The following is a 13,505-nucleotide window of genomic DNA, read 5'->3' on the forward strand; positions in this document are numbered from 1 at the left end:
TGATCGACGCGAAAACTGGTATCGTAAAAACGGAGTTGTTTGGGCAAAATCCAACTACTCTAGCAAATTTTATTTGTTGAACTTAAGAGAAACAAACCCATGCTACCACGTCCCATTCACTACGGGTTATGTCACCGCAGACCTTGGGAGGAAATTCTCGTTACACCGAAATAAACCAGTCGAACGACACAAAAGAAGGTTCATGGAGGGTCAATTGCACACTCAAGTTCACTATTATGAACTTATGCAACGGCTTGGACGATTCCCTGATTCCATTACCGCGTATATTTTTTCCATTCCCATCTGGAATGCTGCCAAAAGAAATAGCGCGCCGTAAATTTCGAAGAACTCGGCTGACTGTCTGGTTTAAGCGATTTCATCATGTTACTTTCCGCCTATCGTTTCCCAATTTAGGAATATTTTGGGCGACACATATATAATTTTAGGCGATATATAATTATTCCTCATCCTACGTAAAAGCGTTTTCTGTGATTTGAATTGCGTAGCCACGCTTGGCATAAGTAATTAAATATTTCGTATCGCCGAAAGAGAATACATTTTCCTCTTATGTTAGCAGTGTTAACTTAGTAATCATTCAGCAAGTCGAATCTTTGCACCGACGCATGAGCCAACAGATAAATTTCTCCACGGTGGAGGAAACACTTTCACTAACGCATATTCTCAATCACGCCAACATTCAGAAGGAGTTAATTTTTAGATAATAGAGTAACAATTTTCCACTAGATAAGTTTAATAGCACGGCCCGGTTTCGAGGTATTACATCATCTCCAGGGGACAAAATAAATTCAAGTGCCGTCTTATACACATTTTTGTATCCCGGGAAGCGGGGGCGAGAGGTGTGTGGGCGTGGAAGGATAGGAGGGACGGCGTAGAGAAATGTTGGCCAACTAACCATTTGGGATCCTGAATGAGCATCTAAAATAAACTATCGAATTTCAGATCGATCACAGAACAACACGCTGTAGAATAATTGATATAAATTTTGCATTGAAATGACTAGAGTGGGTTCAGCCGACTTTCATAAATTAGGGGGATTTATTATTTTTTTCTTTTTAGGAAAGAGGTGGAATATACGAGTAGCATCAAAAAATTCGGGAGAGCTATTCAGACACTTGAATTATCTAATCTCATTGGTTTTTTCTCTTAAAAAAACTTCCCCCACTCATATCGTGTGTAATTAAGTTATCTTCTCTAAATAAACCATAAACACAGTAATCAACCCGAAGGTCGGTTTGGTAAAGTTCACCCAGTACTAAGCCCTATACGGCGTGTGAAATTCACACATCAGGGTAGGGGGGGCGGTTTCTTTCCCTGTGCTCGTTATGGTTTCCCAGGAAGATCTGGTACCCGAAAAATCTCATAGCTTGGGTGGAGCTGCATGTGCCCAGAGAGGCTTGCCCGAGAATCAAACCCGGGCCCTCCGGTCACCCCTGGACTACCGCGACCCAACTTCTCCAAATACCACCTCATTAATGTCATGGAATATTATCCTTAAAAATTTTAGTCAGGTCTAATATTCAGCCACCTCATTACATGCGTTAATGGAGCGAGGATATTTGTTGAAAATTACATGTCGACACCGTTAAATAATTTTTTTGCGATTTTGAATGTCTCTTTGACCGAACGAAAAACACGTTCTGTGAGGTGTTATCGCCACGGCAGAACGCCAGGCAAAGACGGCACGGCGAAGGCGCGTCAACAGCATGTCATAGACGCTTGTTGAAGTGTTGTCTGCCGATGGGGTTTCACCTTAATACAGTTTACCTATAAGAGAGGCCCATCGAAGAAAGCCAACATGCTAAATACCAATTGGCGACAATTTTTGGCATGTAGACTGTCATCGCCGTACATTAAATATACCGATCAATTCTCAATTATCAAACACGAACAACACAGAGGAGGTTCCTTTCTATGGAGCATGAATCCGTGCGTGAGACTACTACGACCGTTGAGCCCTTTAAATTTAACTTCTTCGCGATGATCCTATCCACAAAAGATCCCTCTCCCTTTTTCAGAAGATTTTTTACAAAAAAAAGGTGAAAGTGACAGTTTTCGTAATGCATATAAGTAACGTGTACACCAAATAAATTAGATTTTAACTTCAATACATTTTCATAATGATAGCACACGGACCTACGGAATTCCGAATTCGTGTCTTGGACGTTAAATAGCGCCGTCGACACCACTAACAGAAATTCATCAGGCGACGAGGCTATTCGGATGCTCTGCCAAAGTATTTGAGCCGAGGGCATTACACGATTAGTCCCAATCACATCGGAATTGCCCCACTGGCCAAGCCCACATAATGCACTTCACTTTATCCGCATATCCCATTTGAACCGAGAGACCATTCGCTCTCCCAGCTTAGCAGTAAGTACACCCTGCATTGATGGATCCTCCTCGGGATTTCGGTCAGTAGAGTCCGGGGATATGGCAGAGCGAAGGCGGAGGTGATGGAAGGAGACGAAGAGAGGAGGATATCGGGAACACGTGAGGGACGAATACCTCTCCAGACGATTGGATGGCTGCCGTTCTGAAGCCAATCTCCCATCGAAACACGCACAAGGGGCCTACACCGCACATGAGATGCTGCTGGCGCAGATGAGGAACTCTGGAATTAATCGACCTCTCTTGCCAGCGGACTCAAGACAGCGTGTAGTGAGGTCGGCCTCAAATATCGCACGAATTCCTTGTGAGGACCGCGGGAGAGGAGAAGAAGATCATGACTCATCAAACATTGGATACCCTTCCTAACCTCTTGAGAACATTTCCCGCCGTACCAATTACGTATCGAATATTTAATCGCTAAGTTCGGGATGAGGAATGCATAGTCTGCTTAGGGCCCTTGTGGCCCATGCTTCAAACAATTTTAAAAGAATTTGAATGCCGCTTGTGGATGTTATCGTTCGCCCATTTCACCCGAACGAACCTCCATCCATTAAGAATGATTGATATTAGAAAGAAAAACAACTATCTTTAAGTTACATCGCTCACAGTTGATTACATACCTAGAGCGAATAGGGAGATAAACGTGTATGACCTATGACATGGATACTTGGATTTCTCCGAAGGATTCGAGAACCATCGCCCAGGATTGGTGCCCCGATACTTTACCTTTCATCACGCCGAATTTAAAACAACAGCCAAGGTTGTCGCTGGGTCGATTCCCACTTCGAGCACTAGTCTCGTTTCAACGACCCTTTAAAAGAGTTTCATTTAACATTTAAAATATCCTTACAAGCATCTATCGAGGAAAAGTAAGAGATTGTGACCGTATCAATACGCATTTTGCTGATTCATTGTTGGCAAATAAATTTTTGAAAGCGCCAGGGGATAACATTTTATTTAGCCCTCCCAACGAATTGACTATGTATGTTCCAATTCCGTAATGGATAAGCTCCACAAAGTCAAGCCTGAAATCACGAATTTTATTTCTCAATTCTCAAATTTATACGTGTCAATATGATTCTTACACCTTCAGATGATGCAAATAAAGCTCGGAATTATAAACTCAGCCATTAGCCTAATGACAGCCATGATTTTATGAAAAGACCTCAATACATTTCAGGTGCAGTCATATCGACACCCAATTTTCATGCTGCATTGTATCTCCAATTGATGGACGCGTTGAGGAGGCCGAAATAAGGTCGGTATGCGATCAACTGCTACGATAGAACTGGAGAAGGCTATCAACGTGTTGCGTCACTTTTAACACCATTAAGGATGGGAATTTGGTATTTTAATATCTATTATCGTATTTATTTTTCACGTGCCAAAGTTATTTTTATTGAAACGTTTGATTCTAAGGTGTCTAACTATAAATTTACTTATTCCTGAATCGCCACATTTTTTGGAACATTCCTATTGTGATTCGTAATATAGTTGAGGAGTTGCGGAATTAGACTCCCTTCTAAATAATATTTTTATTATTATCATCATCCCTTTTTTAGAGCGAATTAAAAGAAAAAACTGATTGCGTATTAAGCAGGAATTATCTCAGTAACTGGACTGGAACCTCGACACAAGACGAATATTACAAGTTGTGCTTTCCACTAAATTGCATTAAAATGGCAATAAAGACAGTGAATGAAAATAAAGACGGCGCGACGAGAGTTTGACGCGGAATTCAAATGCCTAGGCAAACGAGGTTGAGTGGATGCCAGCTTCGCGCTACCGAGGACGATCTTTGCGAGCGGCGAACCAACTTCGGCACGCCAACGGCCGTCGAGGAGAATAGTTGCCGAGTCACGATTACGATGGAGAAGGAAAATGTTTTTTTTCCAGAGTCTTCTGTTTAACAACTTAAAAGGCCTAAGTGTGCCCCCATCTCGTTGCCAAGAACCCATCAACAGAGTACTCGGAAACGAGAAACGGCGACAGGAGAGCTATATGACGCATCGTGTAATTATTCGGAGCATAGATGAAGCGGCGAGTTTCTTCCCTGCTGGAATGAGAATGCTTGACAATCATTATTGATCCGCCGCTAGCGGTTGGTTTGCCGTGAGTGAACGAATCACGGCACCAAAGTTTTCTAAAATACACCATATGGCAACCTGATCACTAAGATGATGGGAGCAGTTCCTATTGGCCTACACTGAATAAAATATGTCAACTCCCACGAAACTCACACATTGCTGGTGGGACAGGAATGTCGGCAACCACAGCAGTCGAGGGGAATTCATCATAATCGATACAAATCCCAACTCCTGATTATGCGATCGTGGTTGGTATGGCGAGGAGGAATCCCTCGCGACAGTCGTGAATAACTGCAATCACGGTTGAATACAAATTCGATGATCGAATTGAAACTACGACCTTCCCTCACACCTCTCTCATTTCAGGGGTGCATTAAGGGCGAGGTTGCTTAGGTGCGGCGAAGCTGGTTTTCCTTCCTCACACTTTCATCCTCGCTTTTGATGGACACCGCACCACCCAAACTGTTTTAAACTTCCGATTAACATGAAAGGTAATGACTAATACATTCAACGACAAAATATTCATGCGAATTTCAGCTTCAGAAACCATGAACTCGATTGAGAAAAATCCATTTCAGGAGAGCACGCCACCAATCCCTCTACATGAGATACAATCCCGCGACCTTTCGGCTAACCGAAGGTTGGGTGAGACCCGCTTTGCGCGGATTAACAGGATTACACTCCGTTGATATTATTTCACGACAAATTTTAAGTACACAAAAATAACGAGCCGAAATTAAATGCCATACATTGTTTAAATATACTACCTTGATCAAAAATTTCCCGGAATTTATTCAGAAAATTAAAAATACAAGTTTATTCATCTAAATCTATATTGTCCCCTTCAAAGTAATCCCCATCGACTGCAACACACTTATGCCAGCGCTTGATCCAATCCTCGAAACATTTTTTATATTCGGTTTTCGGTATGTCCATCAGTGCTTCCTGCGATTTTTCCATTACTTCCTCTCGGCTGCTAAAACGCGTTCCCGGTAATGGTTTTTTAACTCGATTGAACAGAAAGAAGTCACAGGGAGCCAAATCAGGTGAATTCGGTGGCTGTTGGATGGTATTTGTTGCATTTTTCGTCAAAAAATTACGAATAATGATAGCACTGTGCGACGGTGCGTTATCATGGTGCAAAATCCACGAGTTTTCTGCCCACATTTCTGGTCTCTTTCGGCGAATTGCTTCACGCAAACGTCTCATAACGCCCAAATAATACTCTTTGTTTACTGTCTGGCCTTCTGGCAAAAATTCATGATGCACTACACCGTTGTAATCCATGAAAACCGTCAGCATTGCCTTCTTTTTTGACTGAAAACGACGTGGTTTTTTTGCTCTCGGCTCATTTGGTGAACGCCATTCACTTGCCTGATGTCTGGATTGCGTGTCGTACTCATAAACCCACGTCTCGTCTCCAGTAATGATCCTTTTGATGAATGTGGGATCGGATTCAGCCTCGCAAATCATGTCTTTTGCGACGTCAACACGGTCTCTTTTTTGCATGAAATTGAGGTCTTTTGGCATGCTACACGACGGAAACCCAAATCATTAACCACAATGTCTTGGGCGGATCCATAGGCAATGTTCAAGTCCTCCGCTATTTCTCTGATGGTTAATTTGCGGTTATTGACCAACATTTCTTTTACTTTATCAATTTTTTCACCGACTTTCGATGTCGATGGTCTGCCACTGCGTTCATCATCTTCGATTGACTCACGACCACTTCTGAACCGCTCGTGCCACTGGTAAACGACCGTTTTTTTTAGAGAATCGTTGCCGAAACACTTTTACAACATTTCCAACGTCCGTGCGCCACTAAATCCGTTTTTTACGCAAAATTTAATACAAGTTCGTTGTTGCAAATTTAAATCCATTTCTGAAATTGTAAAAAATCGCCAACACACACAGAGATAGATGTACTCTTGGCTACGTAACTTTTGCAAATGTCAAGTTATGACGCTAAGATTTAAAGGGAATATCAACAACAGATGTACCAATTTAACAAAAAAACAGAACTCAAATCGGAACGATGGGAGCGCCACACGGTGGTTATTCCGGGAACTTTTTGATCAAGGTCGTATGTACATACAACACACCCGGTTAATTTTCCCCAAGTACCCAATTGTATGTACATATATTCAATAAACGTATCGGGCACAGATACCTCCAGTAAATTGGCCAAAAAAAAGCTCAAAATATAACAATATGCGATACCCATACAATGATTAATGAAAATATAATGACCTTTTAACTATTGATAATGGTAACAATATCTTAATGAATATTAGAATGTATTTACAGCTTTGAAGACTTGTCTGACCATGAGCATCGCTTCCAATGCATTTCCTTCTCGAAGGAAGGAGAAATCTTGCACTCACCGACAACTACCACTTCCTTATAAATGGCATTCTCAGGGACACAGTTTGTTATGGTATATCCTCTCATTTCGGCGCTTTCGAGATAGATGCAGCTTCAAATCCACAGGAAATAATTCTTCTTTTATGAATACTGCTTGTTCAATTCCGAACTGTAATTAAAAAAACGTACAGTCAGTACATATTCCGTAATTAATATTAAAAAACAATAATATCATCACTATCTTTGTTTCAATGTGTTCAGCGAATAATCAAGTTTATGCACCAGTGGACATCCAGTTTCGCGAAATTATTTATTATATGACGAGACAAGGAAGGATCCTGCCTTTAAAAACGAAGCCAAACAATATTATGCACTCATCAAATAATTCTTGAAGAAGAAAAAAGCACCTTCGGGCATACCTAATGAATAAAAAACTTACTGCTAAGTTGATGGATACATGTTATCAATTAGATATCATTACTTTAATTCGTCCGTTGTCTCTACGCAATTCTGCACTATTACAAGGCTACTTACCTATTACGACAGGGTGGGAAGATAGTCTCCTCTCACTAAAATAGACTCCACAACGAAGCATGGGTGCAATGATTACAGAGTTAATTTTTCATGAGTGTAAAATCCATAGGAATTCATGGGGCCAATTTTTTCCAATCCAAGAATTATCGGGGCAGTGTGCAAATGATCACAAATTTTAAATTTGCCTGACGCTGAAATTTTTCACGTAATATCATTCGAGGAGGAATATATTCCAAATTTTGTCAAATAAAACATTGCGCACTCAATAAGCATGTATGATTAACGATAAGTCAAAAATTCGCATGAATGCAACAATGAAAGAATCAAAAACGCAAACAAAAGCATGCCAACCGTTTTTTTCTACTGTACATTTTACTTTACTTTTACTGCCGATTAGCTAATTTATACTTTTATCATTGCTCTTATAACTTACGCGCTTTCCACCCCCGATAAAAAGGAAGAAGAATTCCCAGTTCTCGGAAGAATGCATTACCCTCCAATTCACTCAAGAGCATGCAAAAATAATAGTATTCGAACAATAAAAACTTGTGTTTACAATTTCAATGTTTCATTTCGCAGAAAGTTTCGTCAATCAGTAGGTCCGAATAATCCTCAAATATGAATGAGATAATATATGCTGGCCAGATATTTCAATTTGATATCAGACTGATCAACACGACGGTCAAGTTTGATTATACTTCGGGGAGACCAAAGCAGATCTCAGCGGTCGCCAGAGATGGTACACGGATTTTAAACATAAAATTATTACGACCGCCTACAACAATATCTCCGTCGGACGAATAAGCTGAGTTTTCTCAGGTCTTCTTTCATATTGTTTGTAGAATTAAGTAAAAAATATCTAATGTTGCTTGGCTGGGCCTGGCACTTACCCTATTCACATTTGTTTGCATTTCAAACAGTGTCTAAATTCAATAAGCCAAATTCTGAATAGCTTTTCAAAGCTTTACGTTGCGGCTAATAACAAAACGTGACATGCTTACACAACATGAGCTAAATTTTTTTTAGCACAACAACTGAGAATAACAAAAGAAGGCTTGAAAAACCTTGGCACAAAAAATTACGCAAACCCACGAGGTCTGGAAATAAAAACGATCTGTCTTCAGAGGTCTAATGAGAATGATATGAACTACACGCGGTAAACCAAAGATCGACCTTCGTTGGCAGGACGCGGAACTGGTTAAGCGCGAAGATCGTGATGGCAAGGACAGGGTGGCATTCGGAAATAAATGAAGTGAGAACAGAACTTTCCGACGGCATGTAAAAGATTGAATGAAGTCCATTAATGACAGGTAAGACGGTTTTTGAGTCTCAGCATTGCATTGAAATATTTTCTTGAAAATTTAATTAGAGTTCAATCTTAAAGCAGTTTTAAAAAAACATTCTATATTCGTATTAATAGAGAGGTCGGTTTCTCGATATTCTTTTCTTTTGACCCACTTTCAAGGTATTCATCACGAGGATTATTTTCCTTAATCTATAATCAATTCCCATGGTTTGAAGATATATCAATGTACAGCCTATAGACATTTTTAATTGCTTTCCAAGGTATTCCGACGGCGGATGTGTTTTGATACGCACGTAAATAACGGAAATTTAGAGACCAATACTATCAAAAGAGATAAAAATTTCTTTTACTCAGTTAACAAAAAACTAACCTGGAAAGGACCGACATTTGTGCCCCGGAGAATCATTGACCTTAATGGTGAGTAAAACAATAGTTTTGGAGTTGATCTAATTAATTCACTGCCGTCAGTGCAAAAGGTACCTACTTCCCGGCAGGATGATCATCCATTTGGTGGTCTAATCCTCTCGTAACTCATTTTTTTCCGATTTATTTTTTTCTCGAAGTATCATCTCTCAACCGAAAGGGATGTTGAAAGGCGCAAATACATACAGAGAGAAAGGATCACGAATAGCAACATTACCCACACTCCACCGTACAAACTGAAATCCTCAAATGCACAGAAGTAATGGGTATTATATCCAGTCTTAGATAAGTTAGTTGATTTTATCTTAATGACTCGTCTTAAACGAACACCATATCAATATTCCGCCTATCGATTCCTGAAGGGTATTCTGCTTATTTGAAATTCACACTCTATACTGAAGGTCTAAATACGAGGCTGAGATCAAATGAGAAACATTTTCTTTACGAGAAAAAAAACTCTCTAGTTCCCTATATGTATTTAAACAGAAACTCTTCCCACGGAACAATAACGCTCAACTCACTACTTTACCGACTCTCTTAACCTCGGCTTTGGATCCTGGCGGGGTCCTGCGACTGCGCAACACGGGAGGTGGGCGGTACCACCAGGTGCACATATATAACAAGTGCTTTTATGCGCAAGCCAACGTAACGATAGTCAGTAAGCAGTAATTCCAGCTGCCTTCATCATCCCGCATTGCCTCCGCACAGGCGGGCTTGAGTGAGGCTACAGTTCGTCCTAAGAGCTCAGCTCAGGCAATGGGGTTTGGAAGACACCCTTCCTCGCCTTTATGAGCAGTGAAAAATGAGTACGTAGAACGATGTAAATGAGGAGAATAAAAGGGAAGACGATTAAAAAGATTTTAATTTTCCACGCAAAAGAAAGTAATAGTGGCACATAAAAAGATCTTGAGAGAGCTATACGTAGCACGAAAAAACGTTCCCTGAACTCAATCGTCATCCTTTCTTTAATTACATTTTATGGCCGTCAGGAGAGCGTGCTTCGGAAAGAAACCAACGAGGGTCAAAGGTAAAATGCTTAATAAAGTTACCTGTAACTGGAAAGGTAGTTTTTTAATCCGCGGTACACTGTTAATGAGCCAGCCGCTTTAGAAGAATTTCTAGTATAATGGGCGAGATGAATCACTAATAGCACTATTTCGTGAGAGGGAGGCAATTCTTTCAAACAAAAAACAGCCCCGGATACTTGAGAAAATTCTTATTGATGTTTAAACTACTTTTTTTACCAAAATATTATCAGCAAAATTTCATTGTGGTCTATGAAAAATGTGGAATATCGGGAGATTTAATTCAATGAGAGTTCTAATAATTTTTAGCAGCAGTAGTAGTAGAAACTGTGGAGAAAATGGAACAGAGTTTTCAAAAAAGGTTTATTCACGACCTTGAGGGTGGCCACTTAATTTCTAGGGTCCATTTTCAGACGTATTCCCGTTTAGCATGTCCTCTTTTCCCCGTTTTTTCCCCAAGTGTTTGGAATCTGATTAGGAACTTTGTGTGAGTCATCCATTTCCCCGCGTTCCAATGGTATACCGGAGTCGGTTCTAGTACGTGTGTAGTCTTGGCTTCCGCTGTTGTCCGCGATCGCGGTGGCCTAAGCTGATCACCAGCTGGTCTCACAACTGGAAGGGCCATCGTTCTCATTGGGAATTCTCGAATCGTTAATAGATATCAATCTTAGGTATCATTAACCCAAATTAAACAAAAATGTACCCATGTTTCCAATTTTCTCCAAACCTTTGTTTTTCAGAAATCGAACTAATCCCAATGTTTTTCGAATGAGTGTCCACTCTGACCCAATACTTCAAAACAAATCATAACTACACTTAACAAACCAGAAGGTAGATTTGATAGGTGAGTAGAGCTCACCTGGTACTAAGCTCAACGGCGTATGAAATACACACATCAGTCGATTCCCTTACGTGTGACGCCAAATGGATTCCCAGGAAGATCTAATACCCGAAAATTCACACAGCCTATGTGAAGTAGAGGGGCGTTCCCGGGAATCGAACCCTCCGGTCGTGGTCCGTGGTAGCCCAGCGTTTTAACCACCGAGCTGCCACTTCTCCACTTCAGAACAAATGAAACCGTAATTTGCTCATGCATTCCTTGCATGTTATTCCTCTTGAGCGCTTTCGTATACAACTTAAAAACGCGAAAAAAATTAAAAAAATGAGCGCACGCGATCTGACGCACGCTGCAACTAGTGGAAAATATTTGAAAATAACCATATCGTACAAAAGGGACTAATGACTGCTTAGAAATATTTCCTCTTAATTTTTGACCGATATATTTTCTTGTCATGTAGGCACAAGTAATTATGCTTTCATAAATTATTTCATTGCTGAAGCTCTCCACGCAAACGAAATCATTGTAAAATAACAAATAACATTGTTAAATTATCAATGCTAAATACGTCATTATAAATAAAAAATTACTCCTCTCTCTCTATGAAATAAGATTACCGAGGTAACCATAAGGTAGAATGCAAGGATAATACTTTCGAGAGGTTAATTTGACACATTAGGAGACCGCTAACGAAAAAAAAGTTAAACCTGGCTGAATGGAAAAAATTAACTCTCGTTCTTAAGAGAGCCACGGACACTTAAAGACGGGGCCGTAGTATGTAATTTAAGAGCACCGCAGCACGAGGAGCTGGAGAATTGGACGACTGCCCGCCCTATATTTCAGACCGACTCATTTATTTTTGCACGAGCTCTCTCCGTCCTGTCAATCTGTCGCGAAGGATTGGCGGAAAGAATATACGGCCAATGACCAAAGAACAAGACAGAAGGCCGAGCAGAATGTCAACCCGTGAGAAAACGGCTGATGCCCAATCGAAACAATGGGAACGTACGGAGGGGGAGATCCTTGAGCGATCAAAAAAGTCGAGATCGAAAAGAGCCTTTAAAAAAATAATTCTCGCTCTCGTCCTTCTCACTCTGTTTCCATGCCTTTCCCAGAGTGTAAAGTGGGTCAAAATGGATGTCGAGGGTCCTTGAGTGGCAGCAAACGACCAATATGCTAACGGAACAAAGTGAATTGGAAGCAATATTACACCAGATTTTGCTTATTATGCCTGTTGTCGACGTGACCTGAGACGGAATTATCAGCAACACACAGACAGCGTCCAAAATATAAAATTTCATTGTTTCCGATTGGCTTCCCCATTGACATATTTCTCAACTCAAACTCATTATACGTCAATTTTAATTGTATATTATAAAAGGAAAGTTTCCCAATGTATCCTAGATAAATAAGGTATGCCGAATCACACGGAAATGCGGTTTTTCTATTGCAATAGCACCACCAGATTGACAAAATAATTGTAAATGACAATTTCCGAGAGACTTACGAACCATTATCATCCCTGAAGGTTAACGAACCTTCCACCTGAATATGGCGCCAAAGTGAAAAGAATTATGCTTTAACTCAGGACTAGATTCTAAGGGGGAAAATAATATCAAGGAATTCATTTTAGTGTAAAAGGCAAGATTAATTTACGCTACGGTTGCCTTCTGCTTATCACAATGGAGATCTTCCACTCAAGCATATTATTTTACATGAAGACAGATTCCAAATACACGAATAGAGAATGCTACGAAAATATCTCGCATCCATTCTTTTTTTTTTAAACGAAACCCATTTTGGAATTCCAGACACACGATCGGAGGTATTGAGGTAATCTCAACGAACTCCCCCAAAGGGTCAGCTGTACGACCCCATTCGGCATTTGGAGTGCACTGGCCTCTAGCATCGTCACAATTTAATAAACTCCTCGTAGTTCAACGAGAAAAAGGCCCGAAATAACACCAGATTAAGCCTGCCACACCTTCCGAAATAGATTCAACTCGGACACGCAACTGGAAAGGAAAAGAGAGTCGCAGGGACGGGTCTCGACTTGCTCCGCCTACCCAACACCCGAAATCCGGTAAATGGGGGCGGCCGCTTCGAGAAAAACGACCACGTCACCCTCACGCTTCCAGAGAGGAGCGGCAAAGAGAGATAGAGGACACGCTAGGAGCAGGCAGGATTTCAGGGAAATCGCGAAGGCCACTGATCCATCTCCTCACTCGCTTCGAGAGCCTATTCGCCCGCGATACGGTTGCCAACACGACCAACTCTCTTATTTTATCTGCCCCAAACACGCAAACGTGGATGGGTATATCCACTTTGCCCCTAAAAGCAGAGGTCTGCGAAGAAAGGAAATGGAGAGAGTGGGAGAATAAGCGAGAGGAACACGAGGATTGCTGCACACTAACAGCGGGCGAACACCTATTCCTTAAGGGAACAAAAGAAAGATTAAAAAAGCTGGAGACGTTTCCAGAAGCCAGTAATTCATGGGCAAATTTGAATCTATAATACGC

The 13,505-nt window shown here is 40.9% G+C and overlaps 1 protein-coding gene across 1 annotated transcript in view; it reads right to left on the minus strand.

Moving 5' to 3' along the window:
• The window catches only part of LOC139693880 (oxidative stress-induced growth inhibitor 1-like), a 108,443-nt gene that overhangs the window by 10,803 nt on the left and 84,135 nt on the right, over positions 1–13,505 (minus strand). The window contains exon 2 of the mRNA XM_071592196.1: positions 6,881–7,029. Coding sequence (XP_071448297.1) covers positions 6,881–6,947 — 67 coding nt within the window. The 5' untranslated portion in view covers positions 6,948–7,029. The remainder of the gene's footprint in view (positions 1–6,880; positions 7,030–13,505) is intronic.

This window comes from Hetaerina americana, unplaced genomic scaffold (assembly GCF_022747635.1).
Source record: "Hetaerina americana unplaced genomic scaffold, ioHetAmer1.1.p SCAF_5, whole genome shotgun sequence".
Lineage (NCBI taxonomy): Eukaryota > Metazoa > Arthropoda > Insecta > Odonata > Calopterygidae > Hetaerina > Hetaerina americana.